This window comes from Chelonoidis abingdonii, chromosome 7, assembly GCF_003597395.2.
Source record: "Chelonoidis abingdonii isolate Lonesome George chromosome 7, CheloAbing_2.0, whole genome shotgun sequence".
Taxonomy (NCBI): Eukaryota; Metazoa; Chordata; order Testudines; family Testudinidae; genus Chelonoidis; species Chelonoidis abingdonii.
In genome coordinates this window covers 105,692,014-105,712,659 of record NC_133775.1, presented here as the reverse complement: position 1 = coordinate 105,712,659, position 20,646 = coordinate 105,692,014, and the positions used below count along the sequence as shown (strand labels likewise).

At 43.0% G+C, this 20,646-nt stretch overlaps 1 protein-coding gene across 4 annotated transcripts in view; it reads right to left on the bottom strand.

Annotated features, from left to right (window-relative positions):
• G3BP1 (G3BP stress granule assembly factor 1) overlaps positions 1 to 19,884 on the bottom strand; it is a 34,964-nt gene extending 15,080 nt beyond the window's left edge. Inside the window, exons 1-3 of one of the 4 annotated variants that reach the window (XM_075068190.1) lie at positions 19,703 to 19,825; positions 10,338 to 10,583; positions 1,317 to 1,430 (exon numbers count right to left, since the gene is read on the bottom strand). In XM_075068190.1, coding sequence (XP_074924291.1) covers positions 1,317 to 1,411 — 95 coding nt within the window. In that variant the 5' untranslated portion in view covers positions 1,412 to 1,430; positions 10,338 to 10,583; positions 19,703 to 19,825. Of the gene's footprint in view, positions 1 to 1,316; positions 1,451 to 10,337; positions 10,584 to 19,702 lie in introns of those variants that run through there. The other 3 variants (XM_032771707.2, XM_032771692.2, XM_032771684.2) reach the window with 3 other exon arrangements.
• Between the last annotated feature and the right edge of the window lie 762 nt (positions 19,885 to 20,646).

Below are 20,646 nucleotides of genomic sequence, written 5' to 3'. Positions count from 1 at the left end.
TGATAATAGGCTCTTCAATTTAGCAGACAAAGGTGTAACAAGATCCAAGGGCTGCAGAATGAAGCTAGACAAATTCAGGCAAGAAATAAAGCACAGATTTTTATAAGTAAGGGTAATTAGCTACTTGAACAATTTACCAAAGATTGTGGTGGATTCTCCATTACTGGTAATTATCTAGATAGGAGGTTTGTCTAAAAGAAATGCTCTAGTTCAAAGAGGATTTAATTCAGGAAAATTCTATGACTGGCATTATGCAGGAGGTCAAACTAGATGATCACACATCAGACTCTTCTAGCTTTATATTCTAGGAATATACACGATAAGCAATATAATTGCTTAAATAAATGTGTATAGATATATGATCACATACATTTTTACTTCATGTTAGAAATGCATCATTTGTCAGTATCTTGTTTACTAGATAATGATTTCCCTGAGAATGTGTGTCAAATTGCATTTGAATGGAAATTGGAGTTCAATTAGAAGTGTGCAAAATTCAAAAGGGCCCTGCTTTGAATAAACTAATCCAAAGGAAAATATTCTCTGTACCTTTTAGCTAACCTGAAACCCAAAGTAATCAAGACAAAAAATTTTTCCACACAACAGAAATCAAAAGTAGACATTTTCCTAGATGTAAATACCAGCATTCATTTCATTATAAAGACTGAAAATATGGATACTTAATGCAGTATGTGACATTGTGACAGTTATAAAGCTTGAGTTGATCTCAAAAGTTAGAGATTTTTTCCTCTGATTCAGTATATAATTTAAAATTCCAGAACACTTTAATTCCTTACACTTTTGGGGCAGGTTAACGATAAAATAATTTTTAAAAGGCACATTATAATAGATTAAATTAAGTTCAGGCCTTAAAATAGGTTACCATAATTTCCGATTTAATTTTCAACAGGTTTATTTAATTTAAATCTTTTTAAAAAAATATATTGATTTTTAACCAACCTTATTATGATACTAAGTCTTACAAATGAGATCTGAATGAGTAAAGAAGCTCCAGACTAACACCAAACAGAACAGTTCTCAAAATTTAAGCACTGACAATTAGAAATACCTTAGACAAATAAAAATTGTCTGCTGTAACCTTTACTTTTATCTTCTGTTCTATTTGGTAGCAGCTGGGAGTGAATTAATTTAATTTAAGATTAGCACCCACCCAGAACAAGTTAATGAGTTAAAAAAACCTATCCAAATCTTGCATCTGGCAAGCCAAAAGGAGGACACAGGTGTGTTACAGTTTATAACAAAAGTATTGTTAAATACATGCAAAAAAACCAAAGTGAAACATTAAGGCACATTACCTGTGCAGGTAGTCTGGTGCTTGATTCAGCAGAGTATAATACTGTCTCACAAATTCCCGCCCGACCAGCAGGGGACTTGGCTTCTCCATCACCATTTCTTTGGTCAACTGAAAACTGAAGAACAAAAGCTCCATGAAAATTTAGCTCACTATATTGTTGTACATCTTGAGACATAAGACAACATGAAAGTATATAATTACAATGAAAAACAAACACTGACATCTATGATTAGTTTTAACACAATAATGTTATCCACTTAATTCATAAGGCGGTACTGTCAACTTTTTTACTGGGGGTAAACGACAGCATGAACTCCATTTGAACAACTGGATTTTTCTTCCATTTCATTTCAGCAAGAAAGAGTTTAAGTGTCCTAAATTCCCACACACCCTGGTAGCAAGCATACAAGTAAGATTCTTCAAGAGGATTTCCTAAGCGGTTAAGTCATTCACAGCCGATTCAAGCTCTATTTACCTCACCTGACTTCATTCACACACACCCCCACCCCCAGTGAAGCCTATGCTACTGTATTAAGACCATTTTAAAAAGGTCAGTCCAACCCATTTTTTTGTCAACAGCACAAAACTCCTACAGGACTCTAATGCAGTTCTAAACTATCTCAAATTTAACAGACATACTGGACTGTATCAAGGTGGCCAAACGAACAAAAGCAAACTCCTTCCTTACCACCCATCTTCCCCCACTTATCTGCTGGGTTTAGCTGACACATGATCAGCTAAGTCAAATGAGTTACAGCGTACCCAGCATAGGACATAGACAGTCTGTTTACCTTTTATTTAATCTGACTGGATTAATAATTATAAAAACGAAAATCTTTGCTGCTAAGAGATTCACAAATCATCTAGCTTCTAAATCTTAATGTCTAGGTCAGTCTAAAAAAGGAATCTAAGAACACATGGTCCCTATGCACTTCCCCTCAATTATTCACATAAAATCGGTGCAGGTTATAAATCAATGCCAGAGTTTTCTTGCTACCAGCACTGGAGTTCAAGCAGGGCGATTGTTGCTTCATACATCACCATTAAAGAGATGGGTACTAGGATCGGCGCTTGGTTGACAGTTTTGTTATGATGTAAGGCAGAATACATGACAGCTGGCAGTCATGCCGCTATACTGTCTCTGCAGTGCTGGCAGTAATAAAAAGCTAGCAAAAGTTTATAGTAAACCAAGCAGATGTTACCCAAAAGGCATATGAAAGACACTTTCCTCCCCAATGTTTGACACCCTAATCCCTTCTTCCTGCTGCCAATCAGGGTTTTAGAAATGTGCCATATCTGCCCCACACATCCATCACTCAACCTGAGCCTCACAACCAAGTAAGTCAATAGTGAATTTTAGATTAGTAGCACAAAATTTTAAAAGAATGAAACCAAAAATAGCTTCAGGGCTGGAATCTGGGCTCCTCCAACAGCTTGAAGGGGCCATAACAGCCTCCTAGGGAATTTCTCCAGCACAAAAGCAGCATGAACCAACAGCAGCCCTACTCTGCCCTCTGGCATAATGCCATCGTGGAGGTAGAGAGAGAGAAAATAGCCTTTCTGAATATTCTATGATGCATAGCAGCCTGTAGATGGCCAGGCAAGGCTGCCCTAAGTCAGAAAAGCCTCCGGACCTGCTTTAACTCATTCTGGAGGCTACACCAACCCAGGAGGTAGCCCAGAATTAGAGTAGTACATAGCCACCTTTGCCCTCTCTTACCTGGGCTACATCTTTTGTGCCGCACCTCTGAAAAAGTACAGTACCGCATCTCAATCTTAGGCTGTGTCTACATTGCCACATTCAGCACTAAAACTTTAGTCGTTCAGGGGCATGAGGGGTTAAAAAAAAAAAAAAACAAAACAAAACAAAAAAAACCCACAAAACACACACACCACCACCCCACCCCACCCACCCACATCCAGTACAATTTATTGCCAGGAGCCATGCTCCCAGCAATAAAAGCTATCACATCTCATTCAGGGTGGTTATTTTTTATTGCTGGGAGAGTTCTCCCGCACCGATAAAGCGTGACTAACACAGGCAGTGTAGACACACTCTTAGTTTTGTTATTTTAAAGTGACAACCAACTGGAGTCCATCATAAACCAATTCATCAGAAATATTCTGAAAGTGAAAGTCAATAGCTTTGGTGTTTGACTTTAAGGACATGTGCATCCTAAAAACTCCTTGAGTCACATGTTTGATAAAAGCTATGCGTAAGGAAGCAAGTCATTCACAGATGGAGAAACTACGAACACAGACATACAAAATTTGACTATTAAGGGATCATAATGGTCCTATTCTCAGTGGGAAAAGTCATTATCAAGATGCCCTGATATTAGCCAAGCATAAGTTTTGCACAAGATTCAGTCTTCTATAAAGAGCCAGGGGGAGAAACAGCAAGAGATGGACTTGAGAGACAGAATTCTAATGAACAGTCCTGAACAGAAGTCACTTGACTCAAAAACAATAATCAAAATCAAAGCCAAGCTTACAGAGTTTTCACATGTATAAAGTATTGCTCTTGCCTTTAATTGTACACGCTGTCTCACTCCGGGCCAAAGTCTCAGCTCTGCTCTGGCAACCCAATGGGGATGGAAAGCCAGCTGGGTACTCCCCATATGTAGAATATGCAGGGAAACCAAGCTAATATAGCTGGCTCTGACACCTGCTCCTGAACTTTTCTTCCCTTCCCCCTGCATACAGGAGCATCCAGAAGCCCAGTACACCCTTGAGTCAGCAGAACTGCCCCAAATTACCTTTAGGATTCAGGAGTGAAAAAAAAATTACTGATCTCCCCTGCCCAGATGCACTATGCCCTGTTCCAGCATACCTGAGGATCCAGCCCTATGCTGCCAGAGAAGAGTGTTTTTGACCAAATTATAGGCAAGAAGCCCCATCAAGCTTACAACATGCACCAGTCTAATGGTCTGTAACTAAGACAGCACCAGAACAATTTAGTAAGAAACAAATATTAATGGTTTCCAGTATGCACATAGGCATGCAGAGGAAATTATCGCCACAGTGGAGGATGTAACAGATACACAAACAGTAATTTCAAACTCCAAAAAGAAAAACAGGGAAGTCCTGAATATCACAAATTCCTAAGTCTACCTTATCAGATTCTTTACACATTTCAGCTTTGTTCATCTGATAGCCCACAAGCTGCCTCCTTCTCTACAGTAACCAAACAATGCAGATGAGGTTTATTCTCTGTTTGGTAGGACTTACGAATAATACATTTAAGTATCATAGTAGCACCCAAAAACTCAGTTGTGACCAAGATGTTACTGGGCTGGGTACTATGAAAATGTAGGAGTCAATCCCTGTCCTGGAGGGCAGTGTAAAAAAGGACACAAAACAGACAAAGGTTAGGGAACAGGGATACAACATACCAGCAAATAAAACTGGAGTGGAGAAGGGTGAACAATGACAAGGATTGAAGCAGCATGAGGAAGTCGGAAAAAGGAAAGTGGGGGAAGTGACATGCTAGCTATGACCTGCAGCGAGGATTTTGTAGACCACCACATCTGAGACTAATTTTAAGAAATTGGAGGATAAGAGAATGGCTGAACAGATTGTATCAGGAGTTTTGCCTACATAGGTAGTTGTGTGGGAGAGACTGCAAAAGCGTTTAAAGTGACAGCCTTACTGATGGGCAAAGGCTGGAAACTTTTAGACTGAAGGAGGAGCATGGCTCAACACTGTGGTGTTACTAGATCAGCTAGGTAGAGTTAAGTTGTGAAAGGCTATTTAAAGATGACCTACAGAGGATTAAAAGATTTGTGCTCTCTTCCCCCACCCCCAAATGTATATGAAGAGGTCTAATTTGTGACCTAAGAAATGTGTTCATGTTTTACCTTAACAATATCAGGAATGCCAAATCCCAGAAAATAAGATTTGACATGCCCAGGAGGATACATATTTGTGAGCTCCTGCTCCTTTTGTTGAAAAGGCTGATGTATAAAACCTTGGAAAAAACAACAAAAAACCCACCATACATCCTCTCTTCAAGGTCCTACAGGTAATGGTGTTAAACAAGAACTAAAACTAAAGCCAGGTTCTCTCAAAGTTGACTGAATAGCTTTCAGTCTTTTGATATAAATTACAAGAGTTCTGCAAGGCACCAAAGACCTAGGGAGCTGCACATATCAGGCCCACAAGACACTCAGATTCTGTAGACTCAGCTTTCATTTAGAAACTTTTTTTTTTTTTTTTTTTTTTTTAATCATCACGTTTATGCAAAAAAAAAACATGTGAATCATATGTATAGATCCAGCTCCCCATCCACTATTAATTTAACTGGGTACTTAATTTAATTAAGTGAAAATTCAAAATCCCAAGGATGACACTGCAAATAACCTCAAACTATTAAAGAAAGGGGGGGGGGGATATTAAATTGGCAGAACTACAAATGATGAAAAATAGGAATAAAGTCCTATCCAATACTCACTTTAAGAAAAAAAGAGGCAAGATTTAGTTACTGCACAGATCACAGCGATGCTGTAATAAACTCATGAATGATTGGATTTTCTCATACTCATATCATTGTTTACATTTGTAAATGAGCTGGATACCATGTTAGTAGATGACATAATACTTGCTTGTTTGCCTATAAGCCTGTTTTTTGTAGCACACAAAAGATTTCGGAATACTCACATATGGGGGGGGAGGCCTGATCTAACTCCCAGTGACCCAATAGGAGACTTTTCACTCATTTCAGTGGAAGCTGAATCAGACACACAAAGATAACCATTTTCTATTACTTTCAGAATGGAAGTCCAAATTGGTACACTTTTGTTTCACAGCACTGTCATGACCTACTATCACAGAATTTGACACAGTTCCAAATCTAACAGAATATACTGTACAAAAAAAACCAACCATTTTATCAGAATCCTTCCCCCTTTGATATGTATCTTTTTCCTTTCATAGATGAATGTTTCCTAGCCGCTAGGGTTCACATTGCTTTGCATGCTGCTGTGTTAAACTATGCCACTACTATAATGGAGAGAGAGTTCCACCTCTGCAAATCAAAGATGGATTTTATCATACAAATACTAGACTAAATTAGCACAGGGCAATTCTAATTCAATACTTGCTACTAGTTCTGATAGACTTTTCATTTACTGCTGACTTGTACATGCAGAGAGTAATAAAAGGAGTCCAACTTTTATTAAGCAGATATAAAAAAAAAAAAGTGAAAAAACCAACAGGATCTAATCAGTGGACAGCAATCTGTTTTTACTTCAGTTGCACCTGCTGCTTTTCTACCAGCAACCATCTGCTCACATTCTCCAGCCAACAACCTGAACAATATATATGTCATCTCTCCAGAAAGAATAATTGCTCCATACCACTCAAGAATATATTGCTATCATTATCCTATGGTCAAGGAACAGGATAATGTAAATGTGTATTTTATACTTTCCACACCACAGTAGTATCTGAGTGCCTGAGTCATCACACACCTATCTTTTTGGCAGTGGTGATGAGGGAGAGGGCCTTAAGAGAAGAGCTAGAGACCGAATGATTTCCTAATAGTCATTCACGCTTATTCCCAGTGTAAGGAATAACTTAGGTTACTCTACTCCAGCATAAAACCAACAGGTTAACTACATTCTGTATACTGCTACCAAAATTTAAACCCTAGCCATTTATTAAAGCAAGAGATTAATTTAGACAAATACCTCAGCTAAACTGGTCTGAACTTGGTTGGTGGAATTTTCTACCATCTGTTATAAGCTACAACTTTGCAGAAAAATCAGTGTTAGTTACTGAGTTTCCAAAGTACAGTTATGTAAATTAAAAAAACTGATTTATGCATACAGTGCATTCAACAAATTAAGATTTAGAGTCACAACTTATTACCATATCTGGACTGTGATAGGTGTTCTTTCAGCTTAGTTTAATGCTAATCAATTTTAGCTCTTCTAAAGCATTCACCCAAATTACTATATAAATCAAAATAAACTAACCCGTGGTTTTCAATAATCCAAGGCTGAAGTTATAAAATTCAACTGAGTCCTAGTTATGTCACATTTCCTCCAGATATCCTTATCTCCTGTGCTCTATATGCAGAGTTCAGGTTCACAGTGAGGCCAGCTAGTGATCACTAAAGCCATTTAATCTGTCATAATGATCCCACAGGGGTAGGTTCAACTGACATTTTAAAACAAAATTATTCCAGACATCCCTTTTGAGGAGACTGCTGTTGTGTTTAAGTACTACCAAGTGTGCTACCAGAAGGGTGCTTTACACAGCTGAAATCAAAACAAAGAGGGGAAGAAATGGTTTCTAGAAACCTCCGGACCAGGCTACAGTCTTTCTGAATAGCTTACCTTCACAGCCCCTTGTACCTTTATCTTCCACCTAACTCATCACTATATCTTTTTGCCAACATTTCAACCTAAGAGAAAATATCTATCAAAATACCAAAATCACTTCGAAGCATTAGTTTCTTTTGATGGGAAGATTTTGCAGCATAATGAAGTGAATAATCCTGCAAACAGTCTGACTCCCAATCTTCTACTGTTACCATATTTAAAAATAAGGACTCATCTGACATCTGTTACATCAATCCAATTTTTATGACTTGTTGTAAATTTACAGAATTTGAGGAAAGCTGTCCCAAGCCTTTGTAACCATAAGGCAAGCGTGTGCAAGGATTCTCACCACTGTCACGCCACTTAAGTGATGCCCACAATAGCCTTGAGAAGCTGCAACACATTTTTAGTTTTTTCCACTTCCATATTCTTATCTAGTTTTAGTAGGAACATTCTGGCACCATGCACTCAATAGGTTGGTTCTCCATGTGAGGATTTTTGCAAAGTTCAGGGTATGACTATAGTTACTATATACCCTAGCTCTTGACTGTGTTGGTAGTTCCTTAACCTCTATCAATTGCTACTTTTTGAAAGCTGAAGCTTAGAAAAACCTGCACAGTAACAGATTTAAAGAAGTTGTATATATCCTATTCCATACTTGAAAAATACAGGCTATTGGATATTTAAGATATAGTTATTAGTAATCACAATTGCTGTAACGAAGTGCCATTTTCCGATTTTTCCAGGTTGCTTAGTAACAGGTGAGAATGACCTGCTCATGTGAGAATGGCACAGTATAAACAGTGATTTGTCAATATGACTGTAGAATAGCCTACAATAGAATCACAATCCAATGTGAGTCCACCACAGGACGAATGAAAAAGAGCAAAACACAGTAAAGAAACTTAACAGAGAAAATCCCTACCTCCCCCGAAAATGGACTAAACAACAAAATATAGATAACTATTAATGAAAGCATAAATATTCCATTCTGTAGCTTCTGCTCCAAAAATCTTTTAGATGAATCCATTTGGCTTTTGTTCGTCAAATGGTGGGGGGGGGGAACAGCAGTGGTACCTGTGGGAAAACAATAGTGTTACGACACTACAGATCAGACAGACAATATGGTACAAGCAGGATAAACATGCATCTCTAAGTGAAATCCAGAGGCACTGTCTCCTAGCTGTGAAGCATCCATCATTAGGACAGCTTGTTCTGACGTAGAATAAGTAATGTGAACTTTTCAAGGAAATGCATATTTCAACACTAAAAAGCAACAAATACTGAGCTACAAGAGATCAGAAAGAATGGGTAGGCCACTAAACTCACCCTTCAACTACCTGGAGAAAGAGGCTATTAAAAGAACAGTTTTTGTTGACCAGCAAGACTCAAGCACCTGTAGGGCACACTCCTGAAGTTCAGGTCCAGAAATTTGATGCATTAGTTAACATCGTAACATGGGCAATTAATGTCGAAGTTCTGTTTTCCATGAGTTGGGGAAAACTACAATGAAACTCAGAGTCACAAACACCTTGAGAATGGAAGTTGTTTGTAACTCTGAGGTTCATAACTCTGAACAAAAATGTTATTGTTCTTCCAGAAGTGTTACACTGAACACTGACTTACTACAGCTTTGAAACTTTACTATGCAGAAAAATCTGCTTTCCTTTTTTGTTTTATTAGTTCACATTTAATACAGCCACTATATTTATTTTTTTGGTGTTGCGTCTCTGCTGTTGCCAATTGTGTATTTCTGGTTCCAAATGAGGTGTGTGGTTGCCTGGTCAGTTCGTACAATCTGGTGTTCTACTGTACTTGAAAAGATAAAGGGAGCCTTTAAATAATACCTAAATGGTTCACTATTTATTTAAATTTCAAAAGCCAGAACTTAAATGAAAAAGAAACCTTTATGAAGGAAGATGGAAAGCAGAAGCATTATAGGAATTATCTGTTTATAGACATAGCACTGTTTGTACTTTGACTGTATGGAGAGTGTGAGAAAGCTTCCAAGCATAGTTAGTTACAGAAAGCCAACAGATTGCAGCAGCTGAATGGCACAAACTGCTCTATTGCCTCTACAGATACAATAAATCAAAAACCTCATCTCTTTGGAAGTAGGTGCACAAAGCTAAGTGCTGGAATGTCTGACACAAGGTCTTTTATTCATGAATAATGGAATTTGTAATGAGTACAGTGACTGGTATTTTAACTGTTATGTTACTTTCTCTGTGAAAATTTACTGAATGCAACCTATAGTGACCCCACTGAAAACGCAGCAAGTGAACCTCAGTCAACCCAACACGAAGTAATTAAAAAGTTACAGTGAATACCAGGGTTGCAACCTTTCAAGAAGTGTTGTGCCGAGTCTTAATTTATTCACTCTAATTCAAGGTTTTCGCAAGCCACTAATACATTGAACGTTTTTAGAAGGTCTCTTTCTATAGACCTATAATATATAACTAAACTATTGTGGTATGTAAAGTAAATAAGGTTTTTAAATGTTAAGAAACTTCATTAAAAATTTAAATTGAAATGCAGAGCCCCTGGACCGGTGGCCAGGACCCGGCAGTATGATGCACTGAAATCAGCCTGCGTGCCGCCTTTGGCACCGCGTGCCATAGGTGCCTACCCCTGGGTGTATCTATACAATTAAGTGGATTTATGATTACTAAAGGACATTTTAATTCAAAATGTACCTGTACCCAACAAAAAGTTGACCTGGATCATCAGCCACTCACTCATTTCAGCCAGCCAACACTAGTGTCTGCAATAAACTCTCGTCACTGTTGTAGAGGGAGGCCACATACTTGTTAGAAGGGCTGGCAGCACAGCATAGTGAACAGGCCAACTGACTGTGATTCAGAGAGATTTGAGTTCTATCCAGGCTTTGCACTGACTACTAGCTGATCCTGGGTAAATCTTCTCTGCTCCTGTTCCCCCTTCTGTAAATTGGGGACAACAACTTACTCCTTTGCATAGAGGCATGAAATCCGATGAAAAAACATTATATATGAATGACATTTACAGGCAGCTGGGGGCAGGGGTCTGAACCAGAGGCATATTTCTGGTTGAAATAATATAGCCAATCATCTGACAGGAAGCGATCTAAATTTTTAAAAGCGTCCTTGATAAATCCGCATTTCTACTCACACAGAAATTTTTTTTTTTTTTTTTTTTTTTTTTTTAAAGAGAGATGTGATTTTTTTGCTCAATGACATGCTAAAAAGCTCACATAAAAAACATGCAAAACAGCTCAAAATTAAGTTTAAAGTTAGCACTGTCCAGACCAATATTTGGAAAAATACACACCTCTACCCCAACGGGGGGGGGGAGGGGGGAGGGAAGACGACTACGCAGATCAAAGCACGTTCGATACAACACTATTTCACCTATAATACGGTAAGATTTTTTGGCTCCCGAGGACAGCATTATATTGGGGTACAGGTATGTATGTATCTATCTAGACAACACACACACTCCACCACTTGCCAATGGCAGAGGGGAAACCTTTCCAGACAGGCCTCTACACAATACTAATAAATAAGCCACAAACTTACTAGATTACTTGTATTCTGCAGAAGTTACACTTCTAGTCTCATTGTTGATGATAAACCTTTCCAAAGGCGAACCAAGAGTAAATAGATGCAGCATTGTCTGCCAGTTTGTAGACACAATCCAGTGCCTCTGCTGCTGTTCAGTTTTGCCAAGCAGTAAGAGCTAAAATAACTAGTGCTTTTCATTGCTGCTATTTAGAATCAGAGCAGTAGTGGATCAAGAATGTTAATTTCATGCTGTAGAGGCAAGCACAGGAGGATGTTCATAAGAGAAGAAACCCCAGAATATGAAGGATAAGAGTAGTGGAGACCTGCTCCCCTCAGAGAAGACAAGAAGCTCTTGGCATGGAAGAAATTAAACAGACCAAAAAAAATTCTTACCCTACCTGCAGGTAGGGGCATGGGAGAGTGAGTGCAGCTTTCACTCTATCACCACATCTACTAGCTAAAGGAGGATATTAAAGATATAGTCCAACATACACAGGGCTCAGGGAGAGAAAACTGGTAGAAATCCCAACTTTCTCCTATTATCAGCAGCTGAGGTTAGCAGGGCTCAAGGTTTCTCATGAAGATGTTGCCCTTGGACCCCACTGACTGAGCTTCCTCATGACATTTCATAACATTCTCTGCCTAATAGGCACCTATTTCATATCCTGACCCAAACACCACATTGCTATACAGTGCTGCTGGAAATACTAGTGGTATTGGGGGTTATAATATTTCAGTGAAAGAACAAGGACTAACCTACACAGAGTTCTTCACTTTTTCAGAGTAATACACAATAGGTTGGAAGCTATGGAGTCAACAAGAAGCATCAGTCAGCAGCTGAACACAAGAACCAGTCTCAAAAGAGGACTAATCTATTTAGTATTATTTTCACCAGAAGGCAATAAATTTCAAAATTTACCCCTGCAGATCTGGATACAAGGGGGTCAAATAAAGGGTCACCATGAGTGTTAAAAATTGAGTGCTTGGGATAGAGAAGATGGTTTTGGTTTTACTTACATTCTAGACAAAAAAAAATTCAGACCCAGTTTATTTCACCATTTGTTTTTTAGTTCTGCTGGAATCCTGCACCACTGCATAAAGCATAATTTGCACAGAATTAATTTTTCCTGCAGAATTTTATTCTTCCCCCAGTACTCCTGCCTGGCAGTGGGAGCCCCATTATTCTGTGTTATTTTGATATATATATAAAAAAATGTAGAATTTTAAAATACTGTATGCAGAATTTCTAGGCAAATTCTCACAGGAGTACTTTTTGTCCAAAATGAGATGTACCATGGACTAAACAGTTTCACTTTCAGGTTCTCCTGCTACTAGCACGAGGTTGTACCACATGTTGCAAACCCTACAGGGTACTGTTTGTTTTCACTGGCATATCTGCCTGTAAACTCGACATTAAAGCAGATCTCCAACCCTACTTGCCTTCTAAATGCACAGAAAGAGGAAAAGCTTCAGAAAATTCATAGAAAATTTCAACTACCATTAGGTTTTGTAAATCCTAGGACACAATGCCCCCCATCCCCAAAATGCTGGTCCTAGCTGAGGCATAAGAAACTTCTGATCTCTGGTACTGGACCAGTGCCTGCAGAAGTTTACTGATCCTAAACCCAATTGTATTGATTTTCTAGTGGAGGGGTGGGCAAACGAAAGCTTACTTAAAGTAAACTTGCAGTTTAATATGACAATCAGGTGTAATATCTGGGTGGGGAAATTGCATGCAGGGCCATAAATGTAGGGCTGGGGTGCAGGAGGGGGTTCAGGGCAAGGGGTTGGGGTGCAGGAGAGGTTCAGAGGGGGCTCAGGGCAGGGCATTAGCAATGGAGGCTCCAATCCAGCACCGCTTACCTTGAGCGGTCCCAGGGTGGTAGCAGCATGCAGCAGGGCTAAGGCAGGCTCCCTGCCTGCCCTGGCCTTGTGCCAAATCCCAGGAGTAGCCAGCATGTCCAGCAGTGGTTCCTGACCGGTGGGGTGGGGCAGGGCACGGAGCTCCACCACATACTACCTTCACCTGCGGGTACCACCCGAAAGCTCCCATTGACTGCAGATGTCCGTTCCCAGCCAATGGGAGCCACGAGGGGCAGTGACTGCAGGCAAGGGCATCAAACTGAGCCCTCTGCCTCCAGGGGCCACAGAGACATGGTGACAGCTACGTTCAGGAGTGGTGCAGGGCCAGGGCAGGGGCGCTGTGCCATGGGGCTGGCAATCCCACAGGTTGAACTGAAAGCCCTAATGGGCCAGATTTGGCACACGGGCCATAGTTTGCCTCCCCTGCTCTAGTGTTTCTAGTCCTGACAGTATGCAAGATATTTGAGCCCAGACGCATGAGGTATCCGTTTATTAAGACACAGTCAGTATTTTCTGTACACCATGTGCTAATTTAAGTACTTCAATACTCCTATAAGTCAGCTATTTTCAGTATTTGTACCTTTTCTGCAGTTCCCTCAACCAACCAAAAAGTGAGAGTGGCTATCGCAATGTTATTGCCATAATAACTAGTTGTTTTGACAGTTAAGGGCAGCTTCAATGGCCCAATGAAGAGAAGAAAAATCATTCATCATTAGGTCCACAAATTTTCCATCTGGATTCATTGGGCCACTGTAGCTTCTTCTAAATATAGACACAGGTCTTATTTCAGTCCTGTTTTATTGCTAACACAGGTAACACCTCAGATTTCACTTTAGAGGGAACTAAGTAACAATACAATTGTTAGAGTTAAGTATGAATACTATGAGAGATTGATAAAATTAGTATTGGACAAGTATATGGAAAAGTGGTTTTAGTATGTTATGCAACATGCACACTTTAAAAAAGCAGGTTATCCTGACCATCTTGCTCTTGGTCCTCACTTCAATGCTGGCATGACTTTAGACATGAGAAAAATGTTTTTGCCATCTGAAAACAGGATTCCAGAAGTTTTGAAACAGGTATGTGACAGTCTGTACTCCATATTCATCCCTTTTGCAAGATTATGATCAATTTTGTGCAGGATGTTTCTTGCGAGATCATTTGAGAATGATCATTGCTGTCCTGGTGGGACGTGTACGGCAGCACTGCATGCAGTGTCGTGAAATCCTACTGTGTGATGCTGCTGGGACATGTTCCAGGTCTGTAGAGCAGTCATGGGCCAGCTCCACAGAGATAGGGGGTGGCTGACACCTCAGTCAGGTGTCAAATGGAGTCTGGTGGACCATCGCATGGTTGAGTGGCTGTTCTTTGGCAGGAAAGACAGTATGTGGGGTGGGGAGAAAGAGAAATCTACATTTTGACAAAAACAGAATGGGGCTCTCAACACAGACTGTCTCCTGGACCTCAGTTTAAGATTATTCTTGAAGAAGAGAAAGAACTAAAAAGGGAGAGCAGATGCCCCAAATTCTCTCACTCTCTCTCTCTCTCTCTCTCCACAGCATTGACAAGACCTGAGGAAGAAGGAAGCAGCACTGGACTGGGGGAGGGATTCTAACTGAAAGACATTCAGCCAGTAAGACTGAAAAATGTAGAGAGAGACCGACCTTTGCTTTGAATTCACTTTGCTTGTTAAGTTAGACATTAGTTGCATTTTTTATTATTTTCTTGTAACCAATTCTGACTCTTTTGCCTCCTTACTTGTAGTCACTTAAAGTCTATCCTCTGTAATTAGTAAACTTGTTTTATTTAAAATAGTATGTTTGGGAAACACCATTTGAAATAACTGGATTTGTGCAGATCATTTTCTATTAATAAAATGACAGGCTTTACATGAGCATGCATTGTCCAGGAGAAAGCTGGACAGCTTAAGACACATACTTCTGGGGAAAGTCTGGGACCTGGAATTTCCTAGTGGTGTTCTGCAGTGTAATTCATGCGTGGCTGGCTATAGCACTCATACAATACAACTAGGAGTAACATGCTAGAGACTGTGTGTGAGCAGACCAGGAGCGGTAGCTCTCAGAGCAAAGTAATGTAAAAGGCTCCCCATGTTGGAGAACTGAGTAGAGACAGCTGTTCATCAGTTCAGATTGTACCCTGGATAACTTCACAGGGTGGAACACTTTTTTCCTTCATCTAATAGTTAGCAACGGCACTGGGGGTGGCTTCAAAAATATTTAAAAGTTGGGGGGGCATGATTCAGAAGAGCTTGAGAACCTCTGCTCTAGTATCAGATGCATTCATTTAATATCTAACCTCTCTTTTTTCCTAGAGAAGGCAGCTGGACATTTCCAACACAGCAGCTTTAGTTGAAACAATTCTGACTGATATTTTAATCCAATGCTAAAGACTTTCAATACCAGTCAGTCAGTTAAAATGCATGTCAATAACTGTACACACGCCCATACTTTGTGAAAAAAGTCTTATTACATAAATGAAACCAAAGATAAAGTGCAACAAACGCAGTAGCTGACATGTACATGCACACGGCAGCATCACTTGTCATAAGATCTGAGACCTACTCCATTTTAATCCACCTTCCCACCTGCCATGTCACTTAACCCAAGCCTTTTTCGCTGTTTATTTTTATGCTATTGGAAAGCTGCAGCAGTTAGTTTACAAGTGTTTCATAACTCATCCAACTGGGCCTGTCATGTGTCAATTTCAGCAGCTCTCACTCAAAGTCACCTAGGTTAAAGGCTAAAAAAGAAACAACCGTCCCTATAGTTTGAGAAACTAGTCCTCAGGTTTGTTTTTTTAAGCTGGACTTTCTTTAGTCAGTGTTCCTGTGTATAATTTGGTATACACAATGTGCAAGGGGAAAGCACAATCTCAATTAGCATGTGTTTTCAGTAGAGTTCTCAGCTATCTTCAGCAGGTGACATGCTAAAGCCATCCTGTGAGAGGTTTTTCCGCAGCATGAACTGAAATGTTAATAGGAAAAGGTTTTTTGGTCTAAATTTCAGCCTTAAGAATGCTGTTTGATAACACTGAGCTAACAGAGGTAGACTCAATACAGTGAGTCTTTAAAGTAGTTCACATTATTTCTAGCAACCTTTGTGGAAGTTTGAGACTAAAGTGAATTTAGTTATTTCCCCTGAGAGAGCTTGTAGGCTGGTTTGGTACTTTAACAAATAGATAAGAACATCATGACTACCACTCCCAGGTAAATAATGGACTTTTTTAAAAAGTAATTTTCAGAAGTTTTAGTAGATTTTAAAAACAGATAAAAAGTTCATGTGTGTGTCATTACTATCCTTGATAGTCACCATCTAAAGTGATACCATGGCTACAGCAGAATGGACAAATAGCCAATTGAGTGAACTATTATACAAAAAAAATTTCCTCTTGTCACTAACAGACAAGATAAGACACCATTTTTGTACCTTTATTAGTTTTGCTGCCTTTGTGGCTGCCCAGGACCATGAAAGGGTGCAAAGGATTCTTTGCAATGTCATTCCACATTAGGGCACCTACAAAAGATTCACAAGTGATTTACATCTTGCTAGGGAGTTTGGGCATGTCAGGAACACACGTGGCAAGTATTTTTCCTTTCTTGGCTTCCATCTTCTAGCTTTCAAGCTGGCTACATTAATACTTAATGTAAATTCACCAAGACAGACACCCCCCCCCCCCATCTTCCTACTAAGCTAAGACCTTATAATAACAGATTTAATCAAAAGAGACTTGAAATGTACTGCTTTCTAACAGCCAACTTCTAACACAAGAAAATGAGTACACGGATATATTTTGCATGCTTACATTTTACAAGATATTTAGAAATTGCTCCTAAGGCGTAATCGGAGGGATACATTTTAATGTTTAAAGCATACTTCTGATACCTGGGAACAAAGATGTATGAATTTCTCCCTCACACAACAGTATTACTCTGTTTCAGGCAGGTCTTTAGTTATCCAACTACTTAAAGGAAACTCGCAGTTTAATGACATTCAGGTGTAACTGGGCAGAACAAGCAGCTGTACCTTAGACATTCTGCTGCAAGTCATGACTTGATTTTACTTCAAGTCAACAGAGAAATGCATAGTATCTTCTGAAAGATGTGAAGAGTGTGAACATTCTACCAGTCAACAACAACTGCCATATACATCTGAGAATCTAAGTCAGTGACCAAATATGTAGTCTACTCTCATTTTCCCTGAAATCTTATTTGAGAACCTAGGATGTTATCTTAACCCCTTTTGCCCATGAATAAGTGAAGTGACTGATTTAGTGTACAGAAGATGCTATTTTCTAGAGAAGAAAGTAAGCCTCAGTAGCTGAAACAGGTTGAGAAGATATGCACAATGGCCTAAAATACATTCCAAATGATTTTAATTTATACCAACTAGAAATTACAATGTTCAGGGCTTGGCAGCCTCTCTACATTTCCTAAAGCTATCATTTGTTTGTGAAAGGACAGGCCTGACAAAATAGACTGGAAACATAGCTGTTTGCTGCAAACACGCCTCACATGCAGCTAGAAAGATGCCACTTCTTTCACATGGAATATATTATACATAATGCTTAAAGCAGATGTCTCACCACACAGATAACATCCACATACCAGTAATTCCAACTACAATCTTGCAAACTAACTCTATGGAAGGCATCCAAAGTGATGAACAGTAATACAGGTACGGCTTTCACAATCAAGTCAGTCTGGGGCCTCACAAGTGACTGGGAGCTCTTCAGACACACTCTCCTATACACAGTTCTGTATTTAATCCTAGCTCCGTTGTCTTGCTGTGTGACCTTGGATAAATCATTTAATTCCACAGAGAGGAGAGTGTTACTCCATCTGCAAAGGAGGGGTGAAACTTACCCTCTTTTGTACAATGCAGAGATTTACAGGTGACTAAGGCTACGCTCTCGAGGGGTGGGTATTTTTCCATGCCACCTTAACCCAGGAAGAAACTCTGCAGCCTAGCTACCTCATGTGGGCATTTTACATATCTGATAGAAAACAAAGGCTATGTAAAGCACAGAACAAAGCTTGCAGCTTTGTATCTAGTCTCACACAACGAGGTTTCGTTCTCTCCTGTTTGGGTCCCTCCTCTGAACTCCCCCTCCCTCCTTTGAAATGTTTGCTTTCAGCGAGGACACTATTGTCCACGGTTCCAACCACGGTTACTTATTTCTACAGCGTCACTCCTTTCGGTACGGCGAGAGAAAGGTTCTGCTCACATCCATGATGCCAAACACACAAGGGCTTTCAAAGCAAAGGAACCGCTTCGCGAAACGGTTTGCGGTTCTAACCCAAACTGCTCGAGGTTTGCTGTCCCCACGGAGAGCGCAGGCAGCCCCCTTCTCCAGCTTGGGTGCATGGGGCACTCTGATCCTTGCAGGTCAGGAAGCCGCGGGAGCCCCGGGCCCCCACACCATCCCCCCCTTCAGTGACCTACCGCCCCGCCCCCACGAGGCGCCCTGCCGCCCCCCGTGGTCGGCTCGAGACGACCCGCACCCCCGCCCGCCTCGCGTGACCTCCAGCCCCGCCCCGTCCCCACAGACACCCCCCGCCGGTGACCTCCAGCCGCGCCGGAAACCTCCCCCCCCCGCCCCACAGACACCCCCCGCCGGTGACCTCACAGCCCCGGCCCCCCCAGCGTTCCCACAGACACCCCCCGCCGGTGACCTTCCACGCCCGCCCCGCGCCCCCCACGCGTCTCCACAGACAACCCTCCCCGCCAGGGTGACCTCCAGCTCCGCCAGCCCGCCCCCAACCCCGGTCGCCCCACCAGACACCCCCCCGCCGGTGACCTCCAGCCCGGGCCCGTGGCCCGCGTTCCCACAGACACCCCCCCGCCGGTGACCTTACAGCCCCGGGCGCCCCGTTCCCACAGACACCCCCCGCCGGTGACCTCCAGCCCCGCCTGCCCCGCCCCCCCGTTCCACAGAACACCCCGCGCCCCTCGCCGGTGACCTCCAAGCCCCGCCCCGCCCGCCGCCCCCCCCGTTCCACAGACCACCCTCCCGCCGGTGACCTCCAGTCCACCGGGCCCCCGTCCCGTTCCGACAGACACCCCCCGCGGTGAACCTCCGCTCCCGGCGCCCCCCGTTCCCCAGACACCCCCTCCGTGCCGAGGACCTACAGCCCCGTGGCCCGTATCGGGTCGACAGACATCCCGCCCCGCGGTGACCCTACAGCCCGCAGGCGCCCCCCGTCCGCACAGACACCCCCGACCCCCGCCGGTGACCTACAGCCCCGCCGCCCCGTCCCCACAGACACGCCCCCGCGGTGACCTACAGCCCCGGCCCCCGCCGGTGACCTACAGCCCCGCCCCCACAGACCCCCCGGTGACTTACAGCCCCGGGCCACCGCCGTTGGAGCTCCCCACGGGGGCACGGAGCTCCCCACACACACCTTGCCGGGCCTAGGGAGAGAGAACCCCAGCTTCTTCCCCCCTATTTGTTGCCCGACCCGCCAAGAAGCTCCGAGCCCCGTGGCTCAGCCGGCCTGAGCGAGCCCGACCCGCGAGTCTGTGACGCTGGGAGTGGGAGGTGGCGCAACCGTCCCGGGAAGGACGTGAGGCCGTTCGCAGCCGCCCCCCCCCCGGGCAGCCTGAAGGAGAGGCCGCGGCCGGCCCCTCCCCCGTTACCTGCGAACGGAGCGGGACTGGAGCAGGAGGCTTCGCTACAGGCCGGTCAGGGAACGGAAAGACCTCACGCAACGGCGTGCTCACCCGCCGGCTACATATATCCGGCGCGCAGCCTAACCCTGCCGCAACCCGCCAGCCAATCGCTGCGCGCCGCACTTCCCAGCTCGGATGCCGTTTGGCCAATGCTGCGAAAAAAGGGCGGTGCTTGATGAGTGGCAATCAACTCACCCCATGCCACTGCCTTGTGGCAGGCTGCAGTTAATGTGAGAGACGTAGGTACCAGCCAACAGACGTTGTAGTTTCAGCCACTGAGGCGGGGCAAAGCTCAACTGACTTCCCCACTGGCCAATGAGACGACGCACCTCTCGCTATTAGGTGAGAGTTGGAGAAGGCGGGGACTCAGATGCCCTAGTAGCGTGGTTGAGCCGTACAGCGGCGTCCTTGAAATCTAGCAAGGTAAACCCCGTTTTAGATAGGGGCGGCACTCAATCCAGCACTGAGAGCGATAACCAATTAGGGAGCATTCATAGGCGTGACTGACAGGCCAGAGACTAGAGCCTCTTAAAGGGAAACGCACCACTAAGAAAGGGGCTGCCCTTCCCCAGCCAGCAGGCAGCGCCCCCCCTGCTGGAGGGCAGGGTCGCCTGCTCCCCATCCCGCCCCAAGCTGCTGCAAGCCCACTGAGCCCGCCACGGCGATCCCCGCCTGCAGCACCAGGGTCCAGGCTCCCCCACCCTCCTGGGCCCCAGCAGCAGCCCAGGCCAGTGGCCCCAGCCGCCTAGGCTCCATGGGGCCCTCTACACAGCCAGGGATCTGCACAGACCCCAGCACACCGAGAACCCACTGAACCCACCACGGCCAGCCTCCGGACCCCTGCACGGCCAGCCTCCTGCTGAACCTGCCTCCCTCAGCCTCCGGACCCCTGCACGGCCAGCCTCCTGCTG